This window comes from Oratosquilla oratoria, chromosome 35, assembly GCF_046742065.1.
Source record: "Oratosquilla oratoria isolate Oo_2021 chromosome 35, ASM4674206v1, whole genome shotgun sequence".
In the NCBI taxonomy this organism is placed as follows: domain Eukaryota; kingdom Metazoa; phylum Arthropoda; class Malacostraca; order Stomatopoda; family Squillidae; genus Oratosquilla; species Oratosquilla oratoria.
This window is the reverse complement of record NC_134811.1, coordinates 702300-716674: the sequence shown is the minus strand read 5'-3', so window position 1 is coordinate 716674 and position 14375 is coordinate 702300. Positions and strand designations below refer to the sequence as shown.

At 38.5% G+C, this 14375-nt stretch overlaps 1 protein-coding gene across 4 annotated transcripts in view; it reads left to right on the top strand.

The window, feature by feature from the left end:
• LOC143018454 (carbohydrate sulfotransferase 11-like) overlaps window positions 1-14375 on the top strand; it is a 93685-nt gene that overhangs the window by 6276 nt on the left and 73034 nt on the right. For 3 of the 4 annotated variants that reach the window (XR_012965745.1, XM_076173812.1, XM_076173815.1), the window contains exons 1-2: window positions 7346-7479; window positions 9011-9068. Coding sequence is in view for 3 of the 4 variants with exons in the window: in XM_076173812.1 (XP_076029927.1) it covers window positions 9018-9068 (51 nt within the window). In the remaining variant the exon portion in view is untranslated. Of the gene's footprint in view, window positions 1-7345; window positions 7480-9010; window positions 9069-14375 lie in introns of those variants that run through there. The other variant, XM_076173813.1, reaches the window with a different exon arrangement.

Genomic DNA, 14375 nt, shown 5'->3' with positions numbered 1-14375 from the left:
CGACTTCGGTTACAATATTTAAATTTTCAAATCTTCAACTATCAGATGATCGTTCCGTCATAGATATTAAAGCTGAAAAATGGATTGAGAAATTGTAAACCCATACGAATGTTAGACATTACAAAGAATTACAAAGGAGCATGCCTACAGGAGACCTTTTGGTCCATAACTGGGTCGGATGCGAAAAAATGATAATAAATAAATAAAAATTATAATAATATAAATAATAATAAATCAAATAAACAGAGAAAATTAAATAATGCACAGGTAAATGGTAAATGATAATAAATTGACAGATTGATCATAAATGATAATCAAGCAAATAATAAACAGACAAACAAATAAATAACATATTGTTGAAATATTCTTAGAAAAGTCTAGATTTCTGCAAACGAATTAATATTTTAGTTATTCAAATGGAGGTTGGATGTCGGAGGAAAAATTCCCCAGTGTGATAACCCAGTTAAAAGTTTGAACACAAGGAATCTTCAAGAAAGGTACACTATGTGAGGACGAAATCTTTATTAATATAACCTTTCACTCATTCTATCTTTATCAAGTGCACGACGAAGATAAATATACCGGCATTATTATGCGAGGGACAAAGTTGAAGAAAGTCGATAAGTTGAGGTATAACAGAGGATTACAAAGGAGGGGCATGACAATAGGAGACCATTTGGTCCATAACTAGGTCGGATGGAATAACCAGAGACCTATACTACAAATTAGGTTTAAAAAGGAAACAGACAAGAACTGGTTTACCGATAGAGTAGTTAACTAATGGAATAGACTTAGTAACCGTCTAGTGAGCTCTGAAACTATTGGTTCCTTTAAAAGGTCAGATCAATTTGGATATATAGGTAGTAATGGACATGGAACTACCATGTATAGGCCTTACGATCTCTTGCAGTCTCCTTCATTTTTTATGCAATGTTAGCGGAAATATTTCTGAAATTTTGGTTCCTTTTATGCAAGACAAAAAACAAAAAAAAAGGTGATTTTTTTTCCGCCGATTTAATGAAGCGGCCTTGCTGTGGATGTGCTGTGTCTTGCTGCATTGCTTCTGACCCAGGTGTATGGGAGTGGAGTATGTGGGGATGGAATGGGTGGGAGTGGATTTTATGCCTTTGTTTTTTGGCTACCTTCCTTATAAGGGGGAAAAAACCCTTTGGTATATATATTTTTCCACTCTAATACTTTATCTGGCTTTCGCCAGAGGACTGATTTTTTTCAGACAGGAGAAATCCCTCTGAGTTTTAGTGACTCCCACTCAAATTCAAAAAGGGTGTGGAGTCTGTACCACGAGAGTTACCAAGTCTTCCCAACCCTCCTCTGCAACAGCGGCCATCAAAGGTGCCGTATACCAGTATTACATTTAGGTGTTGAGTGCGATCAAGACAATAACACTAATTTCAGATCCCTTTCACAATCACATCTATTACAATATGCTATTCAAATATACATACACACGATAGCGCAGTTGGTAGAGTTCTCGCCTGCCACTACGGCGGTCCAGGTTCGAATCCCGCCTAGGACTGCAATAATTAATTAAAGTATCGCTGGGGGGAGTTGTGTGTGTGTGTGTGTGTGTGCGTGTAAGGTCTCAGCATTAACCATAGGTCGGTCATATCTGAGCTCTCTTACGGGAGGGAAATAGCTGTCGATCACGAGCCCAACACGTGATCCAAGACCATGGTGGTGGTGAATCACACACACACACACACACACAGCAAGGAGTTGTGTGTAAAATCACAACGTTAACCATAGATGGGCTCATATATGCACTCTAAGCTCTCATCCGGAAGGGTAATAGCTATCGATCACGAGACCAACACGTGATCCAAGGTAATGGCGAATCACATACACTTCCCACCATGTAAACAACCTTAACAAGCCACCGTATTGAAGCACAGAGACTGTACCATCCACGCAAGGGATAGATCGGGGGTCCTGCACTGGACTCTGCTGAATAGTTTTCACAAAGAGTGTAGAGGTTGAATGAACGTTTTGGGAGAAAATATTTTAGGGTTTATGAACTTAAGTTTATTATATGTTTAATTGCCTCGAATGATTTGTAACGTCTTTCTTTTAAATGAATTAATGTTGTTCCTTCCAAGGTTAAGACAGTATTTGGACAATTCTACATTTCGTATAAACTCCCATCTTCAAAATGAAATATTACCATTCTCTAAAAGAAAGACAATTATAATAATACATACATATACCAAGGCTTTTTCCCCCTTATACGGAGGGTAGCTAAAAAGAAAAAAAAAACATAGAAACCACTCCCACCCATTCCATTCCCTACAAATTCCACTCCCCTCCACCCTCCTCCCTCCCTCTTATCTTGGCACCTCCTGGAAGGCAGAGGTGGAAGGAGTGAATATGAGGGGGCGTCCTAGGATGAGATGGATGGATGGGGTGAAAGGGGCATCACAAAAGAGAGGAATGTCTGTTGAGGAAGGACGGGAGAGGACAGAAGATTGGGGTGAATGGAGAAGGGTTGTGTATGGATGATGCTGTGATGCGTGAGGAGGAGTGGGTGGGGGATGGGGAGTGAGGAAGTATGTATGAGAAAAAATTTGATGCAGCCCGAAGGGATTTCTCCCTGTCTTCTCCTTCTCTGCAAGGGGGGACGGAGAGTGGGGGTCGCCGAATAATAATAATGATAATAATAATAAATATAATATAATAATAATAGTAATGATAATAATAATAGTTATATTAATACAAGTTCTCAACTATGATAGGTGGTAATGAGCATGGAACTGTAGTGTAGGCCTTATGGTCTCTTGCATCCTTCCCCACCCCCCATTATTTTGTTCTTGTGTACAGGATAGAAAGGAGTACCTGAGAAGTGTGTGAGGATAGTCCAAAATATGTATGAAGGAGGAAGAAATAATAATAATAATAGTAGTAATAATAATAATAGTAGTAATAATAATAATAATAACTAAAATAAATAAATAAGATAAAACGGACTCAAGAGAGTTATCACACTGAACTTCCAAGGGCTTCGCCAACACCGACCGTTAAATTTCGTTTGAGTAAGAACGACTTCGGTTACAATATTTAAATTTTCAAATCTCCAACTATCAGATGATCGTTCCGTCATAGATATTAAAGCTGAAAAATGGATTGAGAAATTGTAAACCCATACGAATGTTAGACATTACAATGAATTACAAAGGAGCATGCCTACAGGAGACCTTTTGGTCCATAACTGGGTCGGATGCGAAAAAATGATAATAAATAAATAAAAATTATAATAATATAAATAATAATAAATCAAATAAACAGGGAAAATTAAATAATGCACAGGTAAATGGTAAATGATAATAAATTGACAGATTGATCATAAATGATAATCAAGCAAATAATAAACAGACAAACAAATAAATAACATATTGTTGAAATATTCTTAGAAAAGTCTAGATTTCTGCAAACGAATTAATATTTTAGTTATTCAAATGGAGGTTGGATGTCGGAGGAAAAATTCCCCATTGTGATAACCCAGTTAAAAGTTTGAACACAAGGAATCTTCAAGAAAGGTACACTATGTGAGGACGAAATCTTTATTAATATAACCTTTCACTCATTCTATCTTTATCAAGTGCACGACGAAGATAAATATACCGGCATTATTATGCGAGGGACAAAGTTGAAGAAAGTCGATAAGTTGAGGTATAACAGAGGATTACAAAGGAGGGGCATGACAATAGGAGACCATTTGGTCCATAACTAGGTCGGATGGAATAACCAGAGACCTATACTACAAATTAGGTTTAAAAAGGAAACAGACAAGAACTGGTTTACCGATAGAGTAGTTAACTAATGGAATAGACTTAGTAACCGTCTAGTGAGCTCTGAAACTATTGGTTCCTTTAAAAGGTCAGATCAATTTGGATATATAGGTAGTAATGGACATGGAACTACCATGTATAGGCCTTACGATCTCTTGCAGTCTCCTTCATTTTTTATGCAATGTTAGCGGAAATATTTCTGAAATTTTGGTTCCTTTTATGCAAGACAAAAAACAAAAAAAAAGGTGATTTTTTTTCCGCCGATTTAATGAAGCGGCCTTGCTGTGGATGTGCTGTGTCTTGCTGCATTGCTTCTGACCCAGGTGTATGGGAGTGGAGTATGTGGGGATGGAATGGGTGGGAGTGGATTTTATGCCTTTGTTTTTTTGGCTACCTTCCTTATAAGGGGGAAAAAACCCTTTGGTATATATATTTTTCCACTCTAATACTTTATCTGGCTTTCGCCAGAGGACTGATTTTTTCAGACAGGAGAAATCCCTCTGAGTTTTAGTGACTCCCACTCAAATTCAAAAAGGGTGTGGAGTCTGTACCACGAGAGTTACCAAGTCTTCCCAACCCTCCTCTGCAACAGCGGCCATCAAAGGTGCCGTATACCAGTATTAAATTTAGGTGTTGAGTGCGATCAAGACAACAACACTAATTTCAGATCCCTTTCACAATCACATCTATTACAATATGCTATTCAAATATACATACACACGATGGCGCAGTTGGTAGAGTTCTCGCCTGCCACTACGGCGGTCCAGGTTCGAATCCCGCCTAGGACTGCAATAATTAATTAAAGTATCGCTGGGGGGGAGTTGAGTGTGTGTGTGTGTGTGTGTGTGCGTGTAAGGTCTCAGCATTACCCATAGGTCGGTCATATATGAGCTCTGAGCTCTCTTATGGGAGGGGAATAGCTGTCGATCACGAGCCCAACACGTGATCCAAGACCATGGTGGTGGTGAATCACACACACACACACAGCAAGGAGTTGTGTGTAAAATCACAACGTTAACCATAGATGGGCTCATATATGCACTCTAAGCTCTCATCCGGAAGGGTAATAGCTATCGATCACGAGACCAACACGTGATCCAAGGTAATGGCGAATCACATACACTTCCCACCATGTAAACAACCTTAACAAGCCACCGTATTGAAGCACAGAGACTGTACCATCCACGCAAGGGATAGATCGGGGGTCCTGCACTGGACTCTGCTGAATAGTTTTCACAAAGAGTGTAGAGGTTGAATGAACGTTTTGGGAGAAAATATTTTAGGGTTTATGAACTTAAGTTTATTATATGTTTAATTGCCTCGAATGATTTGTAACGTCTTTCTTTTAAATGAATTAATGTTGTTCCTTCCAAGGTTAAGACAGTATTTGGACAATTCTACATTTCGTATAAACTCCCATCTTCAAAATGAAATATTACCATTCTCTAAAAGAAAGACAATTATAATAATACATACATATACCAAAGGCTTTTTCCCCCTTACACGGGGGGGGGGGTAGCTAAAAAGAAAAAAAAGACATAGAAACCACTCCCACCTATTCCATTTCCTTTATATTCCACTCCCCTCCACCCTACTCCCTCCCTCTTATCTTGGCACCTCCTGCAAGGCAGAGGTGGAAGGAGTGAATATGAGGGGGCGTCCTAGGATGAGATGGATGGATGGGGTGAAAGGGGCATCACAAAAGAGAGGAATGTCTGTTGAGGAAGGACGGGAGAGGACAGAAGATTGGGGTGAATGGAGAAGGGTTGTGTATGGATGATGCTGTGATGCATGAGGAGGAGTGGGTGGGGGATGGGGGGTGAGGAAGTATGTATGAGAAAAAATTTGATGCAGCCCGAAGGGATTTCTCCCTGTCTTCTCCTTCTCTGCAAGGGGGGACGGAGAGGGGGGGGGGGGTCGCCGAATGATAATAATGATAAAAATAATAATTATGATATTATAATAATAATAGTAATGATAATAATAATAGTCATATTAATACAAGTTCTCAACTATGATAGGTGGTAATGAGCATGGAACTGTAGTGTAGGCCTTATGGTCTCTTGCATCCTTCCCCACCCCCCATTATTTTGTTCTTGTGTACAGGATAGAAAGGAGTACCTGAGAAGTGTGTGAGGATAGTCCAAAATATGTATGAAGGAGGAAGAAATAATAATAATAATAGTAGTAATAATAATAATAGTAGTAATAATAATAATAATAACTAAAATAAATAAATAAGATAAAACGGACTCAAGAGAGTTATCACACTGAACTTCCAAGGGCTTCGCCAACACCGACCGTTAAATTTCGTTTGAGTAAGAACGACTTCGGTTACAATATTTAAATTTTCAAATCTTCAACTATCAGATGATCGTTCCGTCATAGATATTAAAGCTGAAAAATGGATTGAGAAATTGTAAACCCATACGAATGTTAGACATTACAAAGAATTACAAAGGAGCATGCCTACAGGAGACCTTTTGGTCCATAACTGGGTCGGATGCGAAAAAATGATAATAATAAATAAATAAAAATTATAATATAAATAATAATAAATCAAATAAATAGGGAAAATTAAATAATGCACAGGTAAATGGTAAATGATAATAAATGGACAGATTGATAATAAATGATAATCAAGCAAATAATAAACAAACAGACAAATAAATAACATATTGTTGAAATATTCTTAGAAAAGTCTAGATTTCTGCAAACGAATTAATATTTTAGTTATTCAAATGGAGGTTGGATGTCGGAGGAAAAATTCCCCATTGTGATAACCCAGTTAAAAGTTTGAACACAAGGAATCTTCAAGAAAGGTACACTATGTGAGGACGAAATCTTTATTAATATAACCTTTCACTCATTCTATCTTTATCAAGTGCACGACGAAGATAAATATACCGGCATTATTATGCGAGGGACAAAGTTGAAGAAAGTCGATAAGTTGAGGTATAACAGAGGATTACAAAGGAGGGGCATGACAATAGGAGACCATTTGGTCCATAACTAGGTCGGATGGAATAACCAGAGACCTATACTACAAATTAGGTTTAAAAAGGAAACAGACAAGAACTGGTTTACCGATAGAGTAGTTAACTAATGGAATAGACTTAGTAACCGTCTAGTGAGCTCTGAAACTATTGGTTCCTTTAAAAGGTCAGATCAATTTGGATATATAGGTAGTAATGGATATGGAACTACCATGTATAGGCCTTACGATCTCTTGCAGTCTCCTTCATTTTTTATGCAATGTTAGCGGAAATATTTCTGAAATTTTGGTTCCTTTTATGCAAGACAAAAAAAAAAAAAAAGTGATTTTTTTCCCGCCGATTTAATGAAGCGGCCTTGCTGTGGATGTGCTGTGTCTTGCTGCATTGCTTCTGACCCAGGTGTATGGGAGTGGAGTATGTGGGGATGGAATGGGTGGGAGTGGATTTTATGCCTTTGTTTTTTGGCTACCTTCCTTATAAGGGGGAAAAAACCCTTTGGTATATATATTTTTCCACTCTAATACTTTATCTGGCTTTCGCCAGAGGACTGATTTTTTTCAGACAGGAGAAATCCCTCTGAGTTTTAGTGACTCCCACTCAAATTCAAAAAGGGTGTGGAGTCTGTACCACGAGAGTTACCAAGTCTTCCCAACCCTCCTCTGCAACAGCGGCCATCAAAGGTGCCGTATACCAGTATTAAATTTAGGTGTTGAGTGCGATCAAGACAACAACACTAATTTCAGATCCCTTTCACAATCACATCTATTACAATATGCTATTCAAATATACATACACACGATGGCGCAGTTGGTAGAGTTCTCGCCTGCCACTACGGCGGTCCAGGTTCGAATCCCGCCTAGGACTGCAATAATTAATTAAAGTATCGCTGGGGGGAGTTGTGTGTGTGTGTGTGTGTGTGCGTGTAAGGTCTCAGCATTACCCATAGGTCGGTCATATATGAGCTCTGAGCTCTCTTATGGGAGGGGAATAGCTGTCGATCACGAGCCCAACACGTGATCCAAGACCATGGTGGTGGTGAATCACACACACACACACACACACAGCAAGGAGTTGTGTGTAAAATCACAACGTTAACCATAGATGGGCTCATATATGCACTCTAAGCTCTCATCCGGAAGGGTAATAGCTATCGATCACGAGACCAACACGTGATCCAAGGTAACGGCGAATCACATACACTTCCCACCATGTAAACAACCTTAACAAGCCACCGTATTGAAGCACAGAGACTGTACCATCCACGCAAGGGATAGATCGGAGCTCCTGCACTGGACTCTGCTGAATACTTTTCACAAAGAGTGTAGAGGTTGAATGAACGTTTTGGGAGAAAAAATGTTAGGGTTTATGAACTTTCGTTTATTTTATGTTTAATTGCCTCGAATGATTTGTAACGTCTTTCTTTTAAATTAATTAATTTTGTTCCTTCCAAGGTTAAGACAGTATTTGGACAATTCTACATTTCGTATAAACTCCCATCTTCAAAATGAAATATTACCATTCTCTAAAAGAAAGACAATCATAATAATACATACATATACCAAGGCTTTTTCCCCCTTATACGGGGAGTAGCTAAAAACAACAACAACATAGAAACCACTCCCACCCATTCCATTCCCTACATATTCCACTCCTCTCCACCCTCCTCCCTCCCTCTTATCTTGGCACCTCCTGCAAGGCAGAGGTGGAAGGAGTGAATATGAGGAGGCGTCCTAGGATGAGATGGATGGATGGGGTGAAAGGGGCATCACAAAAGAGAGGAATGTCTGTTGAGGAAGGACGGGAGAGGACAGAAGATTGGGGTGAATGGAGAAGGGTTGTGTATGGATGATGCTGTGATGCGTGAGGAGGAGTGGGTGGGGGATGGGGAGTGAGGAAGTATGTATGAGAAAAAATTTGATGCAGCCCGAAGGGATTTCTCCCTGTCTTCTCCTTCTCTGCAAGGGGGGACGGAGAGTGGGGGTCGCCGAATAATAATAATGATAATAATAATAAATATAATATAATAATAATAGTAATGATAATAATAATAGTTATATTAATACAAGTTCTCAACTATGAATTTCAACAAGTATCTTTCACGACTTACGAAAATGAATTTGAAATTAGAATTGTCATCCTGTTAGTTAATAGTTAATCTTCCTTGCAGAATACCTCCCAATTAATACATATTTTCTTTTAATCTGTCCACAGATAGAAAATGACCATGAGGACGATGATCTTCCAAACCCTAAAATTTTTCCTTCGACAGGTAAGTCGGGCTTGATTGAGGCTCATTTCACACGTATCGACTTTTCGCCGTGCGCCGTGCACGGCACGACGTCGTGCTTTCCAATAACCATTGGTGTATGGACGCTTTCACACGTGGTCGTGACGCGTGAAAGCGTCTATAGACACCAGTGGTTATTGGAGAGCACGACGTCATGCCGTGGACGGCGCACGGCGAAAAGTCGATTTGAACGCAAGGGATAGTGTCTACAATTTGCTTGTGCAGTGACGTTATCCGGTGGTCATTAGGTCAACTTGGGTCTGAAGTGAGTAGTGGATGAAGACTGTTACCCAGAGAGGATCCCCTTAACTCTGAACCGTGACCAAAATTCGAACCCACACCCTCAAACCCTTCGCGTTTATGAGACACACGCGCTACCATTGTGTCATGGTAGATCCCCAAGTGCAGGCGATTGTGGGTCAGGCAGATTTCTTTCTTCGACTTCATCCGGCCCCCCTTGACAATGAGGGCCCCGGCGGACCCAGACGTTGTTTGACTTGCAAATGCTCTGTCAACATGGGCGTTCCAATAGACTTTAAATTCTGATGTTCCTTTTGTTCGCTTTGTATTGAGTCCTCTAGGGTCACAGATTTCCTCTAATATTTATCTATTCTTTCTTTTGTTTGTTTATTTGTTTATACTAATCGTCTGCCGCTTTCGGTCGTGTAAGCTCTTTTACAAAGGATTACAAAGGAGGAATATACCGACAAGAGACTTTTGGTTCCATAACTTTTTCTTTCCTTTTGTTTATTCGTTTATCTACTTGAGCGTCGTTGCGTGTTCTGCAATTCTCTGGGCATTCGTCACTGCACTTCGCTTGCATCCTTCTGACTGCAAACACACATTTATTTCGCAAATACCACACATGTAAGTAAAATGTTCGCTGGCTGAGCGGATTAAATGATAAATTTAGCGACGTAGGTGGAGGCGACGTTTCGAATCCTGCCCGAGGTAGATTGAACCCAAAGTATCGATTTAACGCTAAAAACTCCTCTGTAAATGGGCATCGTCTTACCTTCCTAGTATGGGGAGTTTGCGACGAACCGAATCACTCCTGCCCTCAGTTACTCCCCACATCGGGTAAGTAATTGGGAGTGAACGACAAGTCTATCAAAAGGTACTTGATAAAGGTGGAACAAGCGAAACATATTAACGGCTCTTGAAACCTCACATCATGTTTTTTTTTTTTTTTTGTTAGGCTACCTCATCGTCTTCACACGCGTACATACTTCCTTCTCGAAACATATCCATTCTCTATACTCATTCCCCACTCTTTCATTATATCTCGCTTTCGTCAGGTATTCTTATTTTTTCCTCTCATTTCACGCATTTCCTTCATACATTTCTTTGCCTCACTTTCTTTTCTCATATCTCGCATCTACTCTCAATCTCCCTTGCACCATGCGACAATTAGACATTCTGCTACTCAAAGGATTACAAAGGCGGATCATGCCGACAGACCTTTTGATCCATAACTAGGCCAGATACGAAAAAAATATGATAACGATAATAAATGAATAAATAAAAATTATAATAATATAAATAAGAATAAATAGATAAATACATAGGTATAGTTAAATAATAAACCAACAGGTAAACAAAAAATAACAAATTGACATATAACTAATAATAAATGAAAATCAAGCAAACGATAAACAGACAATAAAAAATAAATAAAGAAATAATATAAAATAAATGGCAGTCATTACAGCATCTTGCTTAGGTGATGGTAGTAGTAGTAGTAGTCATCTCTATTTACAACCTCTGGTTCGATACCTTGAACGTAACGCTAACCCGTTTCTTATGAAAAAATAAATTAAAGTTATATATGTATGAGTCCTTTTGAGCACCTGTGCACACATGCATGTCATGCAGTGAGTTACAAATTGGTAAGAATTATGCTGAATGTACAAAATCAACCTTAAGCGTTCTCATCATTTTACCTCCGGGAGAAAAAAAAATATATATATGTAGCACATTCTGTCTGGCTTTTGTATGAGCTGTCAGTATGATTATCTGACTCAGTTTACCAAGTTGTATAAAGTCGCATTACTTGACTGACAAGTATAGGAACACTTTATAGCTGGACTTTGAAAAAAAAAATTGATTCTGTCTTGCACGAGATTGCTAAACTCACTTCAAATATAAAGAAAATGTATATAACTTACTAAGCTAAAATAATGATTGGTTAAATAAGTGTTCTGATTATTTTGAAAGGTGTAACGAGAAAAATTCCTCATAACATATCTATTCATATAGATGCATAAATACACAAATACATATATACATACACACATACATCTACTTTAATAGTGAGATCTCCCAACACCACTACATTTTCTTTTCCCTAAAGCTCTCTATACACTTATTTATCGATAAGAAATAATCTCCATTTCTTTTTCAGATAACTTAATACTAGAATCTTGTACACTCAAAAGCCCATATCTTCCATCCCAATTTCCTTATCGCCCATATCCCCCTCGAAGACACTTCCCTACACTCCACCACACACTTTCTTATCTCCTCACTTACCAGTGCAACCGTTCCTCCCTCCTTTGACCAGTCATGACTCCCGAAACACCATGACACTCCAAAACTCAAACTTACCCCTCCCGTTCAACTTAGTTTCACTTAACGCTAACACATCCATCTTCCTTCTCACAAACAAACCTCCAATCTCTTCCTTTTGTTGTCATCTGTACCGCAACCGCGTATTTTTAATGACCCAATTATAAGAATTCAGGTTGGATTCCTCTTCCCAGAACCTCTTATGCCTTGACATTTCTTGGAAGGAAAATCCAGTCAAGAATCCCTAGTCCTCTTTCTTTGACCCGTTTAGTTATTTTCTATGACTCATAAGAAACACGGTGGCAGAATCCTTATTCCCCCACCACAGAGGGATCAGAGAGTGTCCTAGGAGTAGTAAAGGACAGGTTCAATAGCACACCATAAAGAAGAGTCATAAGCAGTGTAATAATATATTGCTTACTTATGAGTCAAGACTTTAAATTTTAATATAGGCGAATGGTGTGCGACTCTGGTCCGTAGGGGTGCCCTAACACTCTTTTTTTTTAACATTGGCTGCTTGTTACTCTGCAGTCAATACTCCAGAGACGTAAATCTTGAAAAAAAAAAAATAATAATCATTCCGATACGGGAGGGACAAATGAAATACACGCCAAATTAATTGTTTTACCTCCATCATAATTTAGTGTGTGTGTGTGTGTGTGCGTGTGATTCGACATGACCTTGGATTCGTGATCGACAGCAAATACCCTCGTGAACCAGAGATTAATAGGTTGTACGGAACGATGTAATGAGAACTTACACACACACACACACACACACACACACACACACACACACACACACACACACACACACACACACACACACACACACACACACATCATCATCATCATCGTCATCATCATCATCATACATTTGCTCAAGGGAGACAGTAAAGGCTCACATTATTACATGCTTCTCAAGCCTTGGATAGAACTCGGTCTCGGTTCTGTTGAATTGCAGTACAAGACGATAACCACTACATCAGCAAGCCACGTGATGACCTTGGATTACGTGTTGGTCCCGCGATCGACAGCTATTGCCCTCTCGAATGAGAGCTCTAAGTTTAAGAAGGCCCGATCTATGGTTAATGCTGTGGCCACGCGCGCGCACACACACACACAAACACACACACACACACACACACACACACACACACACACACACACACACACACACACACACACACACACACACACACACACACACACACACACACACACACACGGCGATCCGGGTTCAAATCCCGCCCAGGGCTGAAATAGTTTCAGTATCGCTGCGCTGCGAGACGTTACTCCAACTCTCATGGGCGGGGAGTTGTGTGTGTGTGTGTGTGCGTGTAAGGTCACAGCATTACTCATAGATCGGTCATATATTAACTCAAGAGTTCTCTTCCGGGAGGAAAATTACTGTCGATCACGCGTCCAACACGTGATCCAAGACCATGATGAATCACACACACACAAACCTTGTCCCTAGGTGGGAATCGAACTCAGTGTACTGAATTAACAGGCGAGCCGGTACCACTGCACTACTAAACCGTATGTGTGTGAGAGATTCTCTATGATCTTGGATCACGTGTAGGTCTCATGATCGACAGGTGTCATCCACCTAAATGAGAACATAGAGCTCATACGTATGCATGTGTGTGTGTGTGTGTGTGTGTGTATTTACCTAGTTGTATTTTACGGGAAAGGGAGCTATGCTCGTGGTGCCCGTCTTTATATCTCATTTTATCTAAACTAATTTGTGTGTGTGTGTATTTACCTAGTTGTATTTAACGGGAAGGGGAGCTATGCTCGTGGTGTCCCGTCTTTATATCTCATTTTATCTAAACTAATTTGTGTGTGTGTGTGTGTGTACTCGTGTTGTACGTGCATGGATGTACGTTTACCTAATTACATTTCCCAATCGCATCGTAATGGACAGGTGCTACACGGGCCTCAATTGATCAAACCTAAATTTGAAATCACTAATATTTTTTCTTTTCTTTTGGCTGTTTCTTCTGTTAGGATATCCGACAAAAGTATCAAACAACACGAAATTTTGTTCCATTTTATCCCCCCACGTCCTCTTTGTCAACAATCATGTCATTTCTATTTTTTTTTTCTTCTAATGTTTTTGTAATATTTCCTTTTTTGTAATTTGTCTGTTTTTGGAAACCGGTGTAGCTGACGTTTTTCGTATACGTTCGATCCTGTGTATATATGTATTCTCATTATCATCAGTATCATTGTTGTCATTAATATTATTACTATTATTATTGTTATTGTTATTGTTATTATTTTCATTATTATTATCCTTATTATAATTATCATTATTGTTATTATTGTTATAGTTATTATTATCATTGTTATTATTATTATTATTATTATTATTATTATTATTATTATTATTATTATTTGTCTTTATTTTCCTTACATCTATTATTACATTTATAATTTTCAATATCATTATTATTAGCATTATTGTTTTGTTTTTATTTTCATTATATTTACCAATATAGTATTTTATTATAGAATTGTTTTTATTATTATTATTGTTGTTATTATCATTACTATTTTCATTATCTTTATTTAGTTCTTATTTTCATTATAGCTATTATTACATTTTTAACCCTCATTAGCTTTTTTGTTATTATTATTATTATTACTATTCTATTATTATTATTATTATTATTATTATTATTATTACTACTACTACTACTATCATTATTATTAT